General features: G+C 54.6%; 1 protein-coding gene across 2 annotated transcripts in view; it reads left to right on the forward strand.

Annotated features, from left to right (window-relative positions):
* The window catches only part of LOC141975188 (mucolipin-1-like), a 35,586-nt gene that overhangs the window by 10,532 nt on the left and 11,194 nt on the right, over window positions 1-13,860 (forward strand). For both annotated transcript variants that reach the window (XR_012635885.1, XM_074935433.1), the window contains exons 6-13: window positions 3,753-3,849; window positions 4,650-4,749; window positions 5,365-5,471; window positions 6,149-6,298; window positions 7,871-7,972; window positions 8,980-9,102; window positions 10,163-10,369; window positions 11,676-11,806. Coding sequence is in view for 1 of the 2 variants with exons in the window: in XM_074935433.1 (XP_074791534.1) it covers window positions 3,753-3,849; window positions 4,650-4,749; window positions 5,365-5,471; window positions 6,149-6,298; window positions 7,871-7,972; window positions 8,980-9,102; window positions 10,163-10,369; window positions 11,676-11,806 (1,017 nt within the window). In the remaining variant the exon portion in view is untranslated. The remainder of the gene's footprint in view (window positions 1-3,752; window positions 3,850-4,649; window positions 4,750-5,364; window positions 5,472-6,148; window positions 6,299-7,870; window positions 7,973-8,979; window positions 9,103-10,162; window positions 10,370-11,675; window positions 11,807-13,860) is intronic.

Genomic DNA, 13,860 nt, shown 5'->3' on the forward strand with positions numbered 1-13,860 from the left:
GGTTTATGGTGCGGATGCTGGTGGCCTGTGATACATGGGAGGTCAGAGTAGGTGATCTGGTGGTCCCTGCTGTCCTCTAACTCTGTGGAGCTGTCCACACCAGCCAGAGGCAAAAGCTGGGCAGGAGCAACCCCGGGGAGGGAAATGGGGGGCCCTGGGAAGGTGTCTCTAGGAGCAGTTTGGCTGGGACAGTGGGGTTGAAGAATATTGGCTCTTGCACTTTCTGTGGGGTCTAGGCTGGGATTCCCAGTGTGGCTGGGAGGGAGTCCCTGTGTATTGCCCCGAACCAAAAGGGCAAACAAGTTGCTGAGCACGGGAAGGGGGCTAGACTTGTTGCTGGGAAACTATTAGGGAGCCGAAGGGGGTGAAACTGAGGCAGTGGCTGGGTCTGATGCTGGTGAAGGGGAGACCCTGTTAGTTCCCTGGCAGTATTACCCGGGGGCAGCACATGCAGCATCATGTGTGGCTTCAGCTCTTCGAAGTTTCCTGCTCTGATGATTCCAAATTTAGGGTCTTTGTAGTGGAAACAGCCTTATTCATGAAAAGGGTTGCTGGACAGAGATGAATCAACTTCCTCAGCCAGAGGGGGAGAGTCGCTTGCCTGAGCTCAGTTCCTCAAGTACATACAGGTCTGATTTGCTTCTGTGGGCCCTGCTAAGCGGGCACCATCTCCCACCACAGCGTCACTCAGTTCCCGTCGCAGAACTGTGCAGGGTGCTGCACAGACGCCTAGTGAGGCACAGCCCCTGCCCCCAAAAGCCTTATCTGAGTAGACACGACAGACACAGGATAAGAGGGGAACAGGCATGGGGAGGGAAGTGACTCTCCCAAGGTCACCAAGCAGGCCAGTGGCAGAGTCCCAGGCTGGTGCTCTATCCACTAGACCCCACTGCATGCAGAATTACTACTAAGGGTTTGTCTACACTAACGGGGGGGGGGGGGGTTGATGCGCAGCGATCAATGCATCGGCAGTCGATTTTAGCAGGTCTAGTGAAGACCTGCTAAATCGACTGCCGATCGCTGTCCACTCCTGTGCTCCACCTGAAAAAGAAGTGCCAGGGGAGTTGACGGGAGAGCATCTCCAGTCGACATCGCGTAGTGCGGACCCCGCGGGGAGTAGATCTAAGCACGGCGACTTCAGCTACGGTATTCACATAACTTACATCAATCTCCCCCCGTAGCGTAGACGAGGCCTGATAAGTGTAAGAGGCAGAAGCCCCCCCAGCTGAGGGGTGAAACCGAAGGGTGCAGCAGGGACAGTCTTCATATTTCTCAGTGGGGCAACCTGGGCCTGTGAGTGATGGAGAGTGAGTGAGGGACTGAAAGTGGCTAAAATCTGTGGCAAGGTAAGGGCATGGGTGGGAAGGGGGACGCAGGTGGGCTGGCTGGCAGGGTCGAGTTGGTGGGCGGGAAGGGGGACGCAGGTGGGCTGGCTGGCAGGGTCGAGTTGGTGGGCGGGAAGGGGGACGCAGGTGGGCTGGCTGGCAGGGTCGAGTTGGTGGGCGGGAAGGGGGACGCAGGTGGGCTGGCTGGCAGGGTCGAGTTGGTGGGTGTGAGCGGGGGAAACAGGTGGGTGGGCTGGTTGTTGGCACTGGGTGCTGATGGGGAGACAGATGTGCTGGCCCACTGGCTGATGGTAAGTTGGTGGGAGGGGAGACCGGTGTGGGGGCTGGCAGAGCCAAGTTGGTATGTGTGTTGGGGGAACGACAGGTGTGGGGGCTGGCTGGCAGGGCTGAGTTTGGGGGACACTGGTGGGCAGGCTGACAGGCAGAGCAGAAGCCTTAGTTGAGCAGAACAGTGCAGTATCCTGAAAAGCTCCTGATCTTGTTCAGTGGCTCCTAGGGACTCCTGCATGTGAGGCAGGGTGCTCCGCTGGGCTCTGAAGTGCTGAACCAGCTATTCTCATTGTTCCTGTGCCCTGGGTCCCTCTTTCCCCTTCTCCTTCTTACGTGGGCTCTGGGGCCTGCTTCAGCCTGTGCTAGCACAGTGGCATTGTTGCTGCATTGTCTACAAGAACTTCTGCTTCCCCTGTGGTTACTCAACATGCTGCTAAATCTGGGACTCAGCAATTGAGAGAGCACAGCTGCTAAGGTCTGGCCGAGCTCTGGAGGACGGTGTGATAGGGCCCTAGGAGCTCTGTGGTGTTGAGGATGTGTGCGGTGACCACTGTGTAACATGAATGAGCGCAGGGTTGGGGAAGATACCACTAGCTTGAGCTGAAAGACATACATCCTAGTTCTAGCAGGACGAGTCTGAAGGCGATGGCTCCCTGTTGAATTGAACTATGGGACGGGGGGGAAATGCTTCTGTCATAAATATAAAGGGAAGGGTAAACCCCTTTAAAATCCCTTCTGGCCAGAGGAAAAAACCTCTCACCTGTAAAGGGTTAAGAAGCTAAAGGTAACCTTGCTGGCACCTGACCAAAATGACCAATGAGGAGACAAGATACTTTCAAAAGCTGGGAGGAGGGAGAGAAACAAAGGGTCTGTGTCTGTCTGTCTGCTGCTTTTGCCAGGGACAGAACAGGAATGGAGTCTTAGAACTTTTAGTAAGTAATCTAGCTAGGTATGTGTTAGATTATGATTTCTTTAAATGGCTGAGAAAAGAACTGTGCTGAATAGAATGACTATCCCTGTCTGTGTGTCTTTTTTGTAACTTAAGGTTTTGCCTAGAGGGATTCTCTATGTTTTGAATCTAATTACCCTGTAAGGTATCTACCATCCTGATTTTACAGAGGTGATTCCTTTACTTCTATTAAAAGTCTTCTTGTAAGAAAATTGCTTTTTCATTGTTCTAAGATCCAAGGGTTTGGGTCTGTGGTCACCTATGCAAATTGGTGAGGATTTTTACCAAACCTTCCCCAGGAAGTGGGGTGCAAGGGTTGAGAGGATTTTGGGGGGGGAAAGACGTGTCCAAACTACGTTTCCCAGTAAACCTAGTTAAAGTTTGGTGGTGGCAGTGGAAATCCAGGGGCAAAGGATAAAATTAATTTGTACCTTGGGGAAGTTTTAACCTAAGCTGGTGAAAGTAAGCTTAGGAGGTTTTCATGCAGGTCCCCACATCTGTACCCTAGAGTTCAGAGTGGGGGAGGAACCTTGACAGCTTCCCACACACTACCAAGCAGGAGGCGGTGTTGGTGGGGGGAGGCGGCTCAGAAAGTGCCCACCGGTTATGTTCATGGCATTATTGTTAAGGATTCAGCCGCTCTGCAGCGGGGAGGTGTGACACATGCACTACTCAAGCTAACACAATAAAAACAGCAGTGTGGCCTGGGTGGCGGCTCAGGCTAGTTGTTTGAGCCGTACCTAGGATCTTGGTTGTGGTTGTACTAGGATGACTAGCCTAAGCCACGGTGGCCAGACTGCCTTTTTCGGCACTAGCTTGAGCAGAACTAGTGCATGTACATCTACCTGAGCTGGAAATTGTACCTCCCAGCTGCAGTGTAAAGACATTACCTTGGTTTCCCTTTAGGCTGTGTTATCAAGTGGTTGGGATGGAGCAGTGAGTCAGAATTCTGGGTTCTGCTCCTGGCTCTGCCACTGCTCCTGTGATTTCAGCTAAGTTGCTATTTCCCCATCTGTAAAATGGGCCAACACCTGCTTCTTAAGGGGGGATGGCCTGTGTAGCTTTGGGCCGAAAGGGGCAGTATGGTGCTGAGTTTCTAGCTGTGAAGAGCAGCTCCCTCGTGGAGTGATTGAATGGTACATTCCATTCCGAAGACGTCCTGTTAGTCTGATCACTGTCTCCTGCAGGCTCATTAACGTCACCATCCAGTTTAAACTGAAGGCCATCAACATCCAGACGATCATTAACAATGAGATCCCGGACTGCTACACCTTCACCATCACTGTGAGTAACCCTGGCCCAGCTCTGAGCTGCACGTGCCTGCGCCAGAGAAATACATAGGTAGCACTCCCCCAGGGCTGCAGCTGCCTGAGGGAAGCATGGGAGTTTGGGATGAGTTAGAGATGGACAAGCCGTTAGCCTGTACTACCTTCTTCCTGGGAGACCACCCCACAGCCTGGTCGCTCTTGAGCAAAGGAGCGGTCAGGCTGAATTCCTCCAAGCGATGTGCCCCCGGGCCAGCGAGCGAGGGCAGGTAGCTCTTTGGGCTGAGTCCCTGGGGTGGTGAGCAGCCGTGACATAGGAGGAGGGAGCCAGGGAGGAGGCCAAGGTTTCTGGCTGTGGTGCAGTTCTAGTGGGGGTCTCAGCTGGAAAGACACTGTGAAATTGCCCTTGCTCCACAGTGCCACCTGCTGACTCAAGCGATGAAGAAGTCTTCTGCTGCTGCTCATTCCTCTTGGCCCTGCAGAACCAGCTCAGGAGCTGGATTCCAACTGGCTCATGTGTCTGAGCCAAGAACTCTTCCCAGAGAGCCAGGAGGAGCCCAGCTGGGCTCCCTGAGCCTGCGGGGCTGCCAGGTGCACCCTCTCTGCATGGCCGCTCGCTGAGCAGGTTCTCCATCAGAGGGTCAGTGTGAGACCCAGCTGTGCTGCTGGCACATGCTGCCCGGCAGAACAGGACTACAATAAGGGAGTGAGAGTCCTGCGGCGGGAGCAGGGCTGGTGAGGACTATCCAGCCAGAGAGGTTCCTGGGCATCCCATTCCCTCCTCGCTGTGCAGTAGCAGTCTTCCTCTTCCTTCACCAGATCACGTTTGACAACAAGGCTCACAGTGGCCGGGTGAAGATCAGCCTGGACAACAAAGCTGACATCAAAGAGTGCAAGGACCCCAGCGTGTATGGCCGAGGTAGGGGGTGGGAAGGGCAGACAGAATGGGGGGCAGTCTTCCTCCTCCCCCCCCCCCCCCGCCACTGCTAACTGGAAGGGCTAACGCTGCTGTGAACCATTAAGGCCTGTCCATTCTAGACACCCCCTTTCACAGCAAATGTGACCTTGCCTCTGGGCTGAGCCTTCCTCAGCTAGATCTGTGCCGGGGGGATGATTTGGGCAGGTGGAGGGATCTGTTCAGCAGCGTTGGAGTGATCTCTGGGTGATGTGACTCAGGGCAGGTGGCCATGGAAGACCATGCACCGCTCCTGTGATCGGAGCAGACACGCCTACTCCTTACTTCCTCACTCCCACGTAACTAAAATCCTGGCTTCAGGATGGGCACTGGGTGTCACCCCTGCTGTCTAGCAGGCTGATGGTGGTGGCTGCTCTCTGCTGGGCATTCTAGGCTGGTGTGGCATGTGGGCTCCGGGCACTGCTGGCTCCATTCTCAGACCCTTGAGCACTCCGTTCTTGTGGAGGAGCCTGTCTCCTTTGCTGCTTCTCCTCCACCGGGGCTCTCCTACACTGTACTCTGGGCTCCGCTTGGCCACCCTGGTGTTCCCTTGCTGAGGAGATCCACTGCCTCTTCCAGGAGACAACACCTTCCGCATGTTCTTTGACGTGGCTGTGATCCTTGTTTGTGTGCTGTCCTTCATCCTGTGTGCCCGCTCCATCATCCGGGGCTTGATGCTGCAGCATGTGAGTACTGGCCTGGCCTGCTGGGCTGACCAGCATGAACCCTTTGAGTGCAACTGGGCAAACATCAGGCTCTGACAGCACAGCCCCTTGCACTCCTGCAGCCTCTCAGGAATGATGGGCCTCCACTTGGGTGTAAGGCTGTGCCTGCTGCAGCGATCCCCTTTGAGGCTGGGTCTCTCTGGCAGGAGGGAGGGTTCCCAGGGCATCTCCTATGAATCCCTTGAGGCACACATCTACTGAATAAGGCTGAGGGCTGTGGGCATCTCTGGGGGTGGAATGGCTCAGTCAGTCTGAGATGGAGCTGTCAGAGGCTGGAACCTGCTGCTCCCAGCTGAGTTGCCCTGGAGGTGAGCAGAGCATCAGACCAGTGAAGTGAGAGAGAGTGATGCTCTGACCTGGTGAAAAGGGCAAATATGAATTTTATTTTGAGCTACGTGAAAAACAGCTCTGCCCAGTGCTCCAGGAGAGAGAGAGTTTTGCTTTGTCTATTTCTCCCTCTGCAAGGGTGAGGATTCTGGGAGATGGGGCCCTGCTACTCCCACTGGGGCCTTCTCCGCCCAGCAGCCAGGTTCCAAACCAAACATCCCCAAGGGACTCTTGGGAGTCCACGTCAGCCCCCTGCTTGGGGAGCGTTGTCCCTGCTGTGGGTCCATCACCGCTCTCCATCCTGCTTGCAGGAGCTGGGCCATTTCTTTCAGAGACGCTACAACCAGGATGTCTCCCTGTCAGACCGCATGGAGTTTGTGAATGGCTGGTACATCCTGCTGGTGGTGAGTGATGTCCTGACAGTGTCTGGGACCATCATGAAGATCGGAATTGAGTCAAAGGTGAGGGGATGGCCAGGCATCCATTCCTGTGCGTGCTCTTCCCCCTCTCTCCCATGAGGCTGTGCCGGGGAACCCTCCCAGAGAATCTCTCTGGTAAAACATCTCCTCTGCACCCTGGGATTGCTGCCAGGGCAGGGGCACTGGAAGGCCACACCTTCGCTCCCAGCGGGTGGCAGCTGCCCTCTTGTGGCTGGGGCGCTGGGATTCCTCCTTGCGCCTCCCTGATAGGGTTAGGGGCAAGGACCCTGCTCAGTCAGGCCAGAGGAGAAGAGGAAGATGCTGGTCCTCTGGGAATGCACCATTTGCCCCTGCCAGAGCTGTTACCCCCGGAGGAACTAGAGGAACCAGCTCCCTAGCGGCCCCAGGCCAGGGCACTCAATGGGAGTGAGTCACAAAACAGAGAGGCAGCCAATAGTCTCACTGACAAGTGACTTTGGCTGTAGGGCTGGCAGGTTGCTGGGCATGGAGATCCCAGCCTAGGTGCAGATGTGGGCACTGCCAAACCTCCTGCCTTGGGGTCATGTTCCCTCCTAACTCAGGCTGTTTGTAAGATCAGTGCAGTAATCCTGTGGCTCTGTAGGCTTCTGCAGAGCTTGAGGCACCATTTGCCTGTTCTGTTCCCAGCAAGGAGAGAGGGACAGGGAAGGACCCACTCTGAGACTGCATGGCCCAATAGCTGCATATGGGTGCTGGATTGCTGCTGTCCCCATGCTCTGGAGTGAGGGAACGATCATGGCTACTGAGCACGTCTGAGTGTTTAGTGATGTCCTGGTCTGCGCAGGTTCATACGGGGCCCTGAGTGATGATCCCCCTCCAGTGTACAGCCCCTCCCTGCCACAGACCGTAATGTAGGGGACCCAAGGCACTAGGTACTCGTGCCAGGTCTTTGCCTAGTTTAAAAGGGCCCGAGTGGCTTCCTCCCTTCCCTTGGGAAACCATGCCAGGTACCGAGCCAACCCTGTCCTGAGCCCAACCTGTTCTGGCCCTTGGCCCATCCCAAAGGGGACCCCTGGCCGGGTTAGGACGGACAGACTGTGCTGTTGTCCTGGAGCCAGCCTTGGGCGTGATCAGTCTCCTCCTCTCCCCTCTGATTGGTCCTGTTGCTTTTCACTGACCTGCCCTCCCCTCGCTCGCCTCCCCACTCCAGAGGCTGCAAGGCCTTTCCTGATGCAGATCTTTTCCAATCCATCATGTTCCAAATGCATAATGGGCTGTGGAGGAGGAGGAGCTCTCCTGTCCACCCGAGGAGCTCTCCTGTCCACCTGCCGGTAGCTGTCAGCTGGGTTCTGCTCCCCTGGCTGTAATGGATTCATAGATTCCAAGGGCAGAAGGGACCATTGGGATCATGTGGTCTGGCACAGGCCAGAGAACTTCCCCAGAGCAGAGCTCTTAGAAAAACATCCAACCTTGAATTAAAAATTGCCAGTGATGGAGAACCCACCACAGCCCTTGGCGGAATGGTAGCGAGTGCTGGGTAGTCCAGGACACTAAGCACCTCAGCTCATGTTAATGATGGGAGGCACGTTTGCTGTGAAGGGTGGGGCCGCCTGATGTGTCTGTGTCTGTCTGCAGAACTTGGCCAGCTACGACGTGTGCAGCATCCTTCTGGGCACCTCCACACTCCTGGTCTGGGTCGGGGTCATCCGCTACCTCAGCTTCTTCCAGAAATACAATGTGAGTGATGCCTGCGTGCAGACGCACACAGCATGTAGCGAGAGAGCTCTGTCCCAGTGAGTGGCAACGCTGCTCGAGGTGCTGTATTCTGCTCGAAGCGAAGGCCTGGGCAGACTTTGCCCCCTCAATCCTGACCTGCAGCATGCCGCTGCATCTCCCTACCCCTGGCTCTTCTCTCACAGCTCTGCCGATGCCCCTCAATCCTGACTTGCAGCCACGCCCCTGTGATTGCAGATGGGGTTCACCCCCCCCAGCTCTGCCAGTGCCCCTCAGAGCTGACTTGCAACCCCCCAGCTATTCCAGCCCTGCTCTCTCAGCAAACAAAAGTGGAACAATTCAGTGTAAACCTGTTGTGCTGGCTAATGCTCTTTCCACTCCACATCAGCGCTCTGAAAGGATGGGGCTTCCAGCGCTCCCTTTAAGAATCATTTTGCAGCCTGATCGTTCGCCCTGATACTCAGCTCCATTGCCCTGTGATATCATGCCATTGCACTTGCTCCTCTTCCTGGGCCACCTCTTCCTGCTCCTCCCCTCGGTTGACATGTCCCTCCTATTCCTAGGAGCAGCTTCTGCCACAGGAGACACTGGGGTCTCCCCAGCTATGCACACTCAGCTGCCTGAACCTTTCCTCTGGAGGATCGCTGCTGGCCTGGGGACAGGACTCAGTCCCAGGTGCTGTTTCTGCAGGGCTCTGGCAAGATTTATGCCTCCCTGCTCCAAGACTTGATGCCTCTGCACGTTCAGTGTAGAGTAGCTGGGGCCTTGCTGGCTGCCATGCAATGCAGCAGGCCTCTGTTGCATCTGCTGCCTCCTCTCCCAGACCTTTGTGCTGCCCCCGCAATTATTATTGTTCCCATCTGATCTCCGTGTGGTGACTGATCCCATTATCCCTTGGGGATACCCAGCTCTATCACGGTATCCCCTTTGGCGTCTCCTGCTGACTCTGGGCTCCCTGATGGAGAGTTCCTGCACTATTCATGTTTCACAATTGCATCTGTCTCCCCCAGATTCTCATAGTGACCATGAGGGTCGCCCTCCCCAACATGATCCGCTTCTGCTGCTGTGTGGCTGTCATTTACCTGGGCTACTGCTTCTGCGGGTGGATCGTACTAGGCCCGTACCATGTCAAGGTATCATGGGGCACTGTGCCATGTCGGGGTTGGTTGGGGAGACCAGGTCTGCAGCTGGGAGTGTTGGGGGCACTAGACCATCTGGGGGGTCAGTCTGTGTAGCTAGGAGCATGGAGGGACGGTACCATGTTGTGAGGGTCCGGGGAGGGACTAGGTCTGGCTAGGGGCATTGGGGGAGGGGGGACAAGTTTGTGTGGCTAGTAGCATAAGGGGGCAGGTCAGTGTGTCTAGGGGCATTGAGAAGGGGACTGTACCATGTTGGGGGGGGGGGCAGATCTGTGTGGCATGGGGCACTGGAGTCCTGCCTTTGCTTGGGTGGAATTCCAAGTCCCCAGCCCAAGCCAGAGATCCCAGAGCCTTGAAGTCTCCCGCTGTGCTGGTGGTAGCTCTCCCCTGTAAAATAGCAATAACCCTCCAAGCACTGCTCAGCATTAGGGGAGAACACAGCCAGTCTTGATTCCCCATCCCAGTCCCTTCAGTGGGGGAAGATCCATAAGGAACCTCCCAGTGGAAACAAAATGATGGGGACACAGCAGCCCTTCCCCCAACACGCAGCTGGCATCAGCCTCTCCTTGCACAGTGGGTAACAGCAGCGAGGAATCACCCTCTCTGTCCTATTGCACTGTTTAGTGCAGCATAGGGTCTGGAGCAGGTGAGGCTGCTACAGCAGAACCTCTGGCCCATGGCTTGGCTCGGCCTGGCTTGGCTCTGCCAGAGCCTCTGCTCCTGGTCAGGCAGCGATAAGCAGCGGATGGCAAGAGAGGCAGGAGGAAGTGAGGCAAGCAGGAAATGGGAGCCCTCAGCGGCCTGTTCGTGTTGCTACCCTGCTGGGGGATGTTGGCTAGTCCCTTCCCCTCTCTGCACCCATTTGGGGAAGGGGGCTAATGGCCGGATAGAGCTTAGGGCCCTTTGCTATGAAGGGGGAAGATCTGTGTTGCTGGTAGCTCTGCTGCCATGGAGCCCTAGATGGAGCGCTGCTCCAGCTCCCCATGTGGCTTAGCTCCCGGGTCTGCCTGGCCATACCTGTACTCAGGGGCTTGGCTCTCTGTCCCATGTGCAGTTCCGCTCCCTCTCCATGGTGTCCGAATGCCTCTTCTCCCTCATCAATGGGGATGATATGTTCGTGACCTTCGCTGAGATGCAACAGAACAGCTACCTGGTGTGGCTCTTCAGCCAGCTCTACCTCTACACCTTCATCAGTCTCTTCATCTACATGGTGCTCAGCCTCTTCATTGCACTCATCACCGGCTCCTATGAGACCATCAAGGTCAGTCTGGGGAGTGCTGCCTTCCCTGGGCTGCAGGCTTGTCCGAGCCCGGGAGCCATGTCCAACCTGCATGAAATGGACCTTGTCTCAGGTTCCCTCAGCCACCTCCATCTTGGGGTGGAGCACAGCATGTTGGGACATGAAGCCCTTCCAGCAGGGAGTATTGTGAACTCCATGGGCTGCCCTCTTAGAGTGGTGCCAACGGTGGGCTTAGTTACCCAATGACAGGTGTGTGGGCTAGGACATGCCCCCTTCCCCCCGGCCTAACTGCAGCTAGCAGTGATCGCCTGGGGACGTGGTTTGGAGACAGCTTTGCTTGAGACCATAAGCACTTGTGTGCCTGAGCCAGCCTGTTCCCAGTATGACCCATGGGCTCCACCAATTCAAATCCAAAGTGGCGCCACCTATGGTCCCTCTGGCCCTAGTATGACTGCAGTGTTGCCATTGCCCTGTTGCTGCCAGCCCTCCAAGGGCTGTGGGGAAGGAGAGTGAGGGCCCTGGAGTCTGCCCTCATGTGTATTGAGTAGGGAAGTCCTCTGGGGAGGCTTTAGCTTTCTCTTCAGTTCTGTGGAACTTTTTCTTCTAGGCCTGGACAGAGCTGTCCCTAGGGTATGGCGAATAGGGGTGACTGCCACGGGCCCCATGCTTTGGGAGGGCCCTGTGCTCCATAGGCTCCAAACCTTGCTCCCCAGTGCCTCTTACCTGCTGGCGGCCCCACTGATCACTCCTCCCTCTCCCTCCCAGAGCCTCCTGTCTGCTGCCAGCAGCTGTTCCGCTGTGTCCAGGTCGGCTCTGGGAGGGAGAGGGAGAAGTGGGGACTGGGCATGCTCGCGGGAAGAGGTGGGGTGGGGTTTGAGGGAAGGGGTGGAGTGGGGGCAGGGCCTGGAGTGGATGGGGTGGGGCTGATTTGTCCCAGGCCCTGCACCTCCCACCCCCAGGATGGCCCTGGGCCTGGAACTTGAGCAGTGCAGGCAGCATAGGGTAAGCTTTCCCTATGCTGCACCAGGCCCTGACATGGCTGCCTGTGAGGTGAGGGGATTGTCTGTGGCCTATCAGATCCTTGGCCTCTGCTAAGACCATCAAGGTCTCAGCTAGGCCATGGTCAAGACTCCAGCATGCCCACACAGGCCCTGACCAGCCCTCAGAGCCGTTAGTGCCCTGGATTGGCTCCCCCTCCCGTGTCCCCAAGAGCTCCCCTGCTGCTGAGAGGAGGTAGGAGGCCTCTGGAGGGGGTGGCCTCTGGAGAGGGTTATCAGGCCAGGCTTAGTGGGCAGGCAGCCTGACTCCTCTCTGTCCATTTCTGCAGCACCAGTGTGAGGGTGATGTGCCCATCACACAGCTCCACATGTATATTGCCGAGTGCAAAGACAGCCCAAGGTCTGGCAAGTTCCGCTGTGAGAGCAGCTCCTCCTGCTCGGTCTTCTGCTGCTGCGAGCGGTACGTATGCAGGGCAGGAGCCAGCAGGCTCTGGGGACAGGATGGGCTGAACCACTCTGCTCTAACCCATTCCAGTAACTCTCTAGGGTCAGACCTGGGCGTGGCTGTTAGGAGTTGGAGTGGGGGGGAGGGATGGTCCCCATGTACTGAGCAGAGAAGTGAACTGCACATTGTACCCTGGTCAATAGAAAGGGCTTTAGAACATGCTTATAGATTAAACAGTAGTAAGTTACTGGGACCAGCTGGTGTTCCCCCAAGATTTTTGAAGGAACTCAAAAGTAAAATTCAATTCGATGTTACTAATGGTGGTATGTAATCTATCACTGAAAGAAGCATCTGTACCAGATGATTGGAAGGTAGCTAATGTAATGCCAATTTCTAAAAAAGGTTTACTGGCCAGGATCACTTCTGGAGCTTAATTTCAGCACTGGGCAAGTTGGTAGAAACCGTGGTAAAGAACAGAATTATCTGAGACACAGAAACATGATGTGTTGAGAGAGCGCCAACATGGCATTTGTAAATAGTGAGGCATGATTATGAGGGGTCAGCAAGCATGTGAGTAAAGGCAAGCCAGTGGATAGTGTATTTGGATTTTCAGAAAGATTGACAAGGTCCCACCAATGGCTCTTAAGGGACTAAGTTGCTACGGGATAACAGGTAGGCACCCTCATGGATCAGTCACTGGTTAAACGATAGGAAGCCAAGTGTGGGAATAAATGGTCCGTTTTCAAAATGGAGAGAGTTAAACAACAGGTTCCCCCAAGGATCTGTACTGGGACCTGTGGTGGTCAACATATTCATTAACGATCTGGGAAAGACATTGAACAGTGAAGTGGCAAAGTTTGCAGATGATACGTTATTCAAGATAGATAAATCCAAAGTAATATGCTGGAAAAAATAATCCCAACTACATCTGTATAATGATGGGTTCTAAATTAGTTGTTACCACTCAAGAAAGAGAGAACCATGGATAGGTCTGAAAACTTCTGCTCAATGCACAGCAGCAGGCAAAAGTGCTAACAATGTTAGGAATTATTAGGAAAGGAATAGAAAATAAGACCAAAAATATCATAATCAACTATATAAATCCAAGGTGTGCCCACACCTTGAATACTGTGTCCAGTTCTGGTTGCCTGATCTGAAAAAGGGTATAGTGGAACTGGGAAAGGTTCAGAGAAGGGCAAGAGAGATGATGAAGGCTATGGAATGGCTTGCGTGCAAGGAGAGTCTAGAAAGATTAGGGTTATTCAGTTTATAAAAGAGATGATTACGGGGAGATATGATAAAGATTTATAAAACCATGAATGGTGTAGAAAAAGTGAATAGGGAAATATTATTTACACTTTCCCACAATACAAAAACCAGGGGTCATCCAATGAAATTAATAGGCAGCAGGTTTAGCATGAACAAGAGTGAGTATACTTTTTTCTCACACAACACAATTAACCTTTGGAACTCATTGCCATGGGATGCTGTGATGACCAAAAGTATAACTGGATTATAAAAAGAACTAGATGAGTTTGTGGAGGATAGATCCATCAATGACTGTTAGCCAAGATGGTCAGGGATAGAACCCATGCTTGGGGCAATCCTAAACCTCTGACTGCTAGAAACCAAGAGGGGAAGACTGAGTAGATCACTCCAACTGTCCCATTCTGTACACTTCCCCCGGGGCTCTGGCACTGGCCACTGTCCAAGACAGGATGCTGAGCTAGATGGATCAGTGGTCTGACCCAGTATGGCTGTTCTTATGTTCTTTTGTCTCCTCACTGACCTCTCCTTTGATAGCAGGGGACTGCAGGTTGGGACTGAAGCCCACTGGCAGAAGTGGGAGCATAGGATTGAGATAGCAAGGGGCTGGGTGGGACTGAGGGGAACTGGCGGGCTGGGATAGCCAGGGGCTGTAAGGACTGTGGGGCACCAGGAAGCCTGTAACCTTAACAAATGTATTAGTCCTTCGCTTTCATGAGCTCCATATCAAACTACTGGCAGGAGCATACTTACAGCCTAGAGATGGGAGGCAGCTCTTGAGTCCTTCCCCAGCTGGTCCCTAG

Source organism: Natator depressus, chromosome 20 (assembly GCF_965152275.1).
Source record: "Natator depressus isolate rNatDep1 chromosome 20, rNatDep2.hap1, whole genome shotgun sequence".
NCBI classification, from domain to species: Eukaryota; Metazoa; Chordata; order Testudines; family Cheloniidae; genus Natator; species Natator depressus.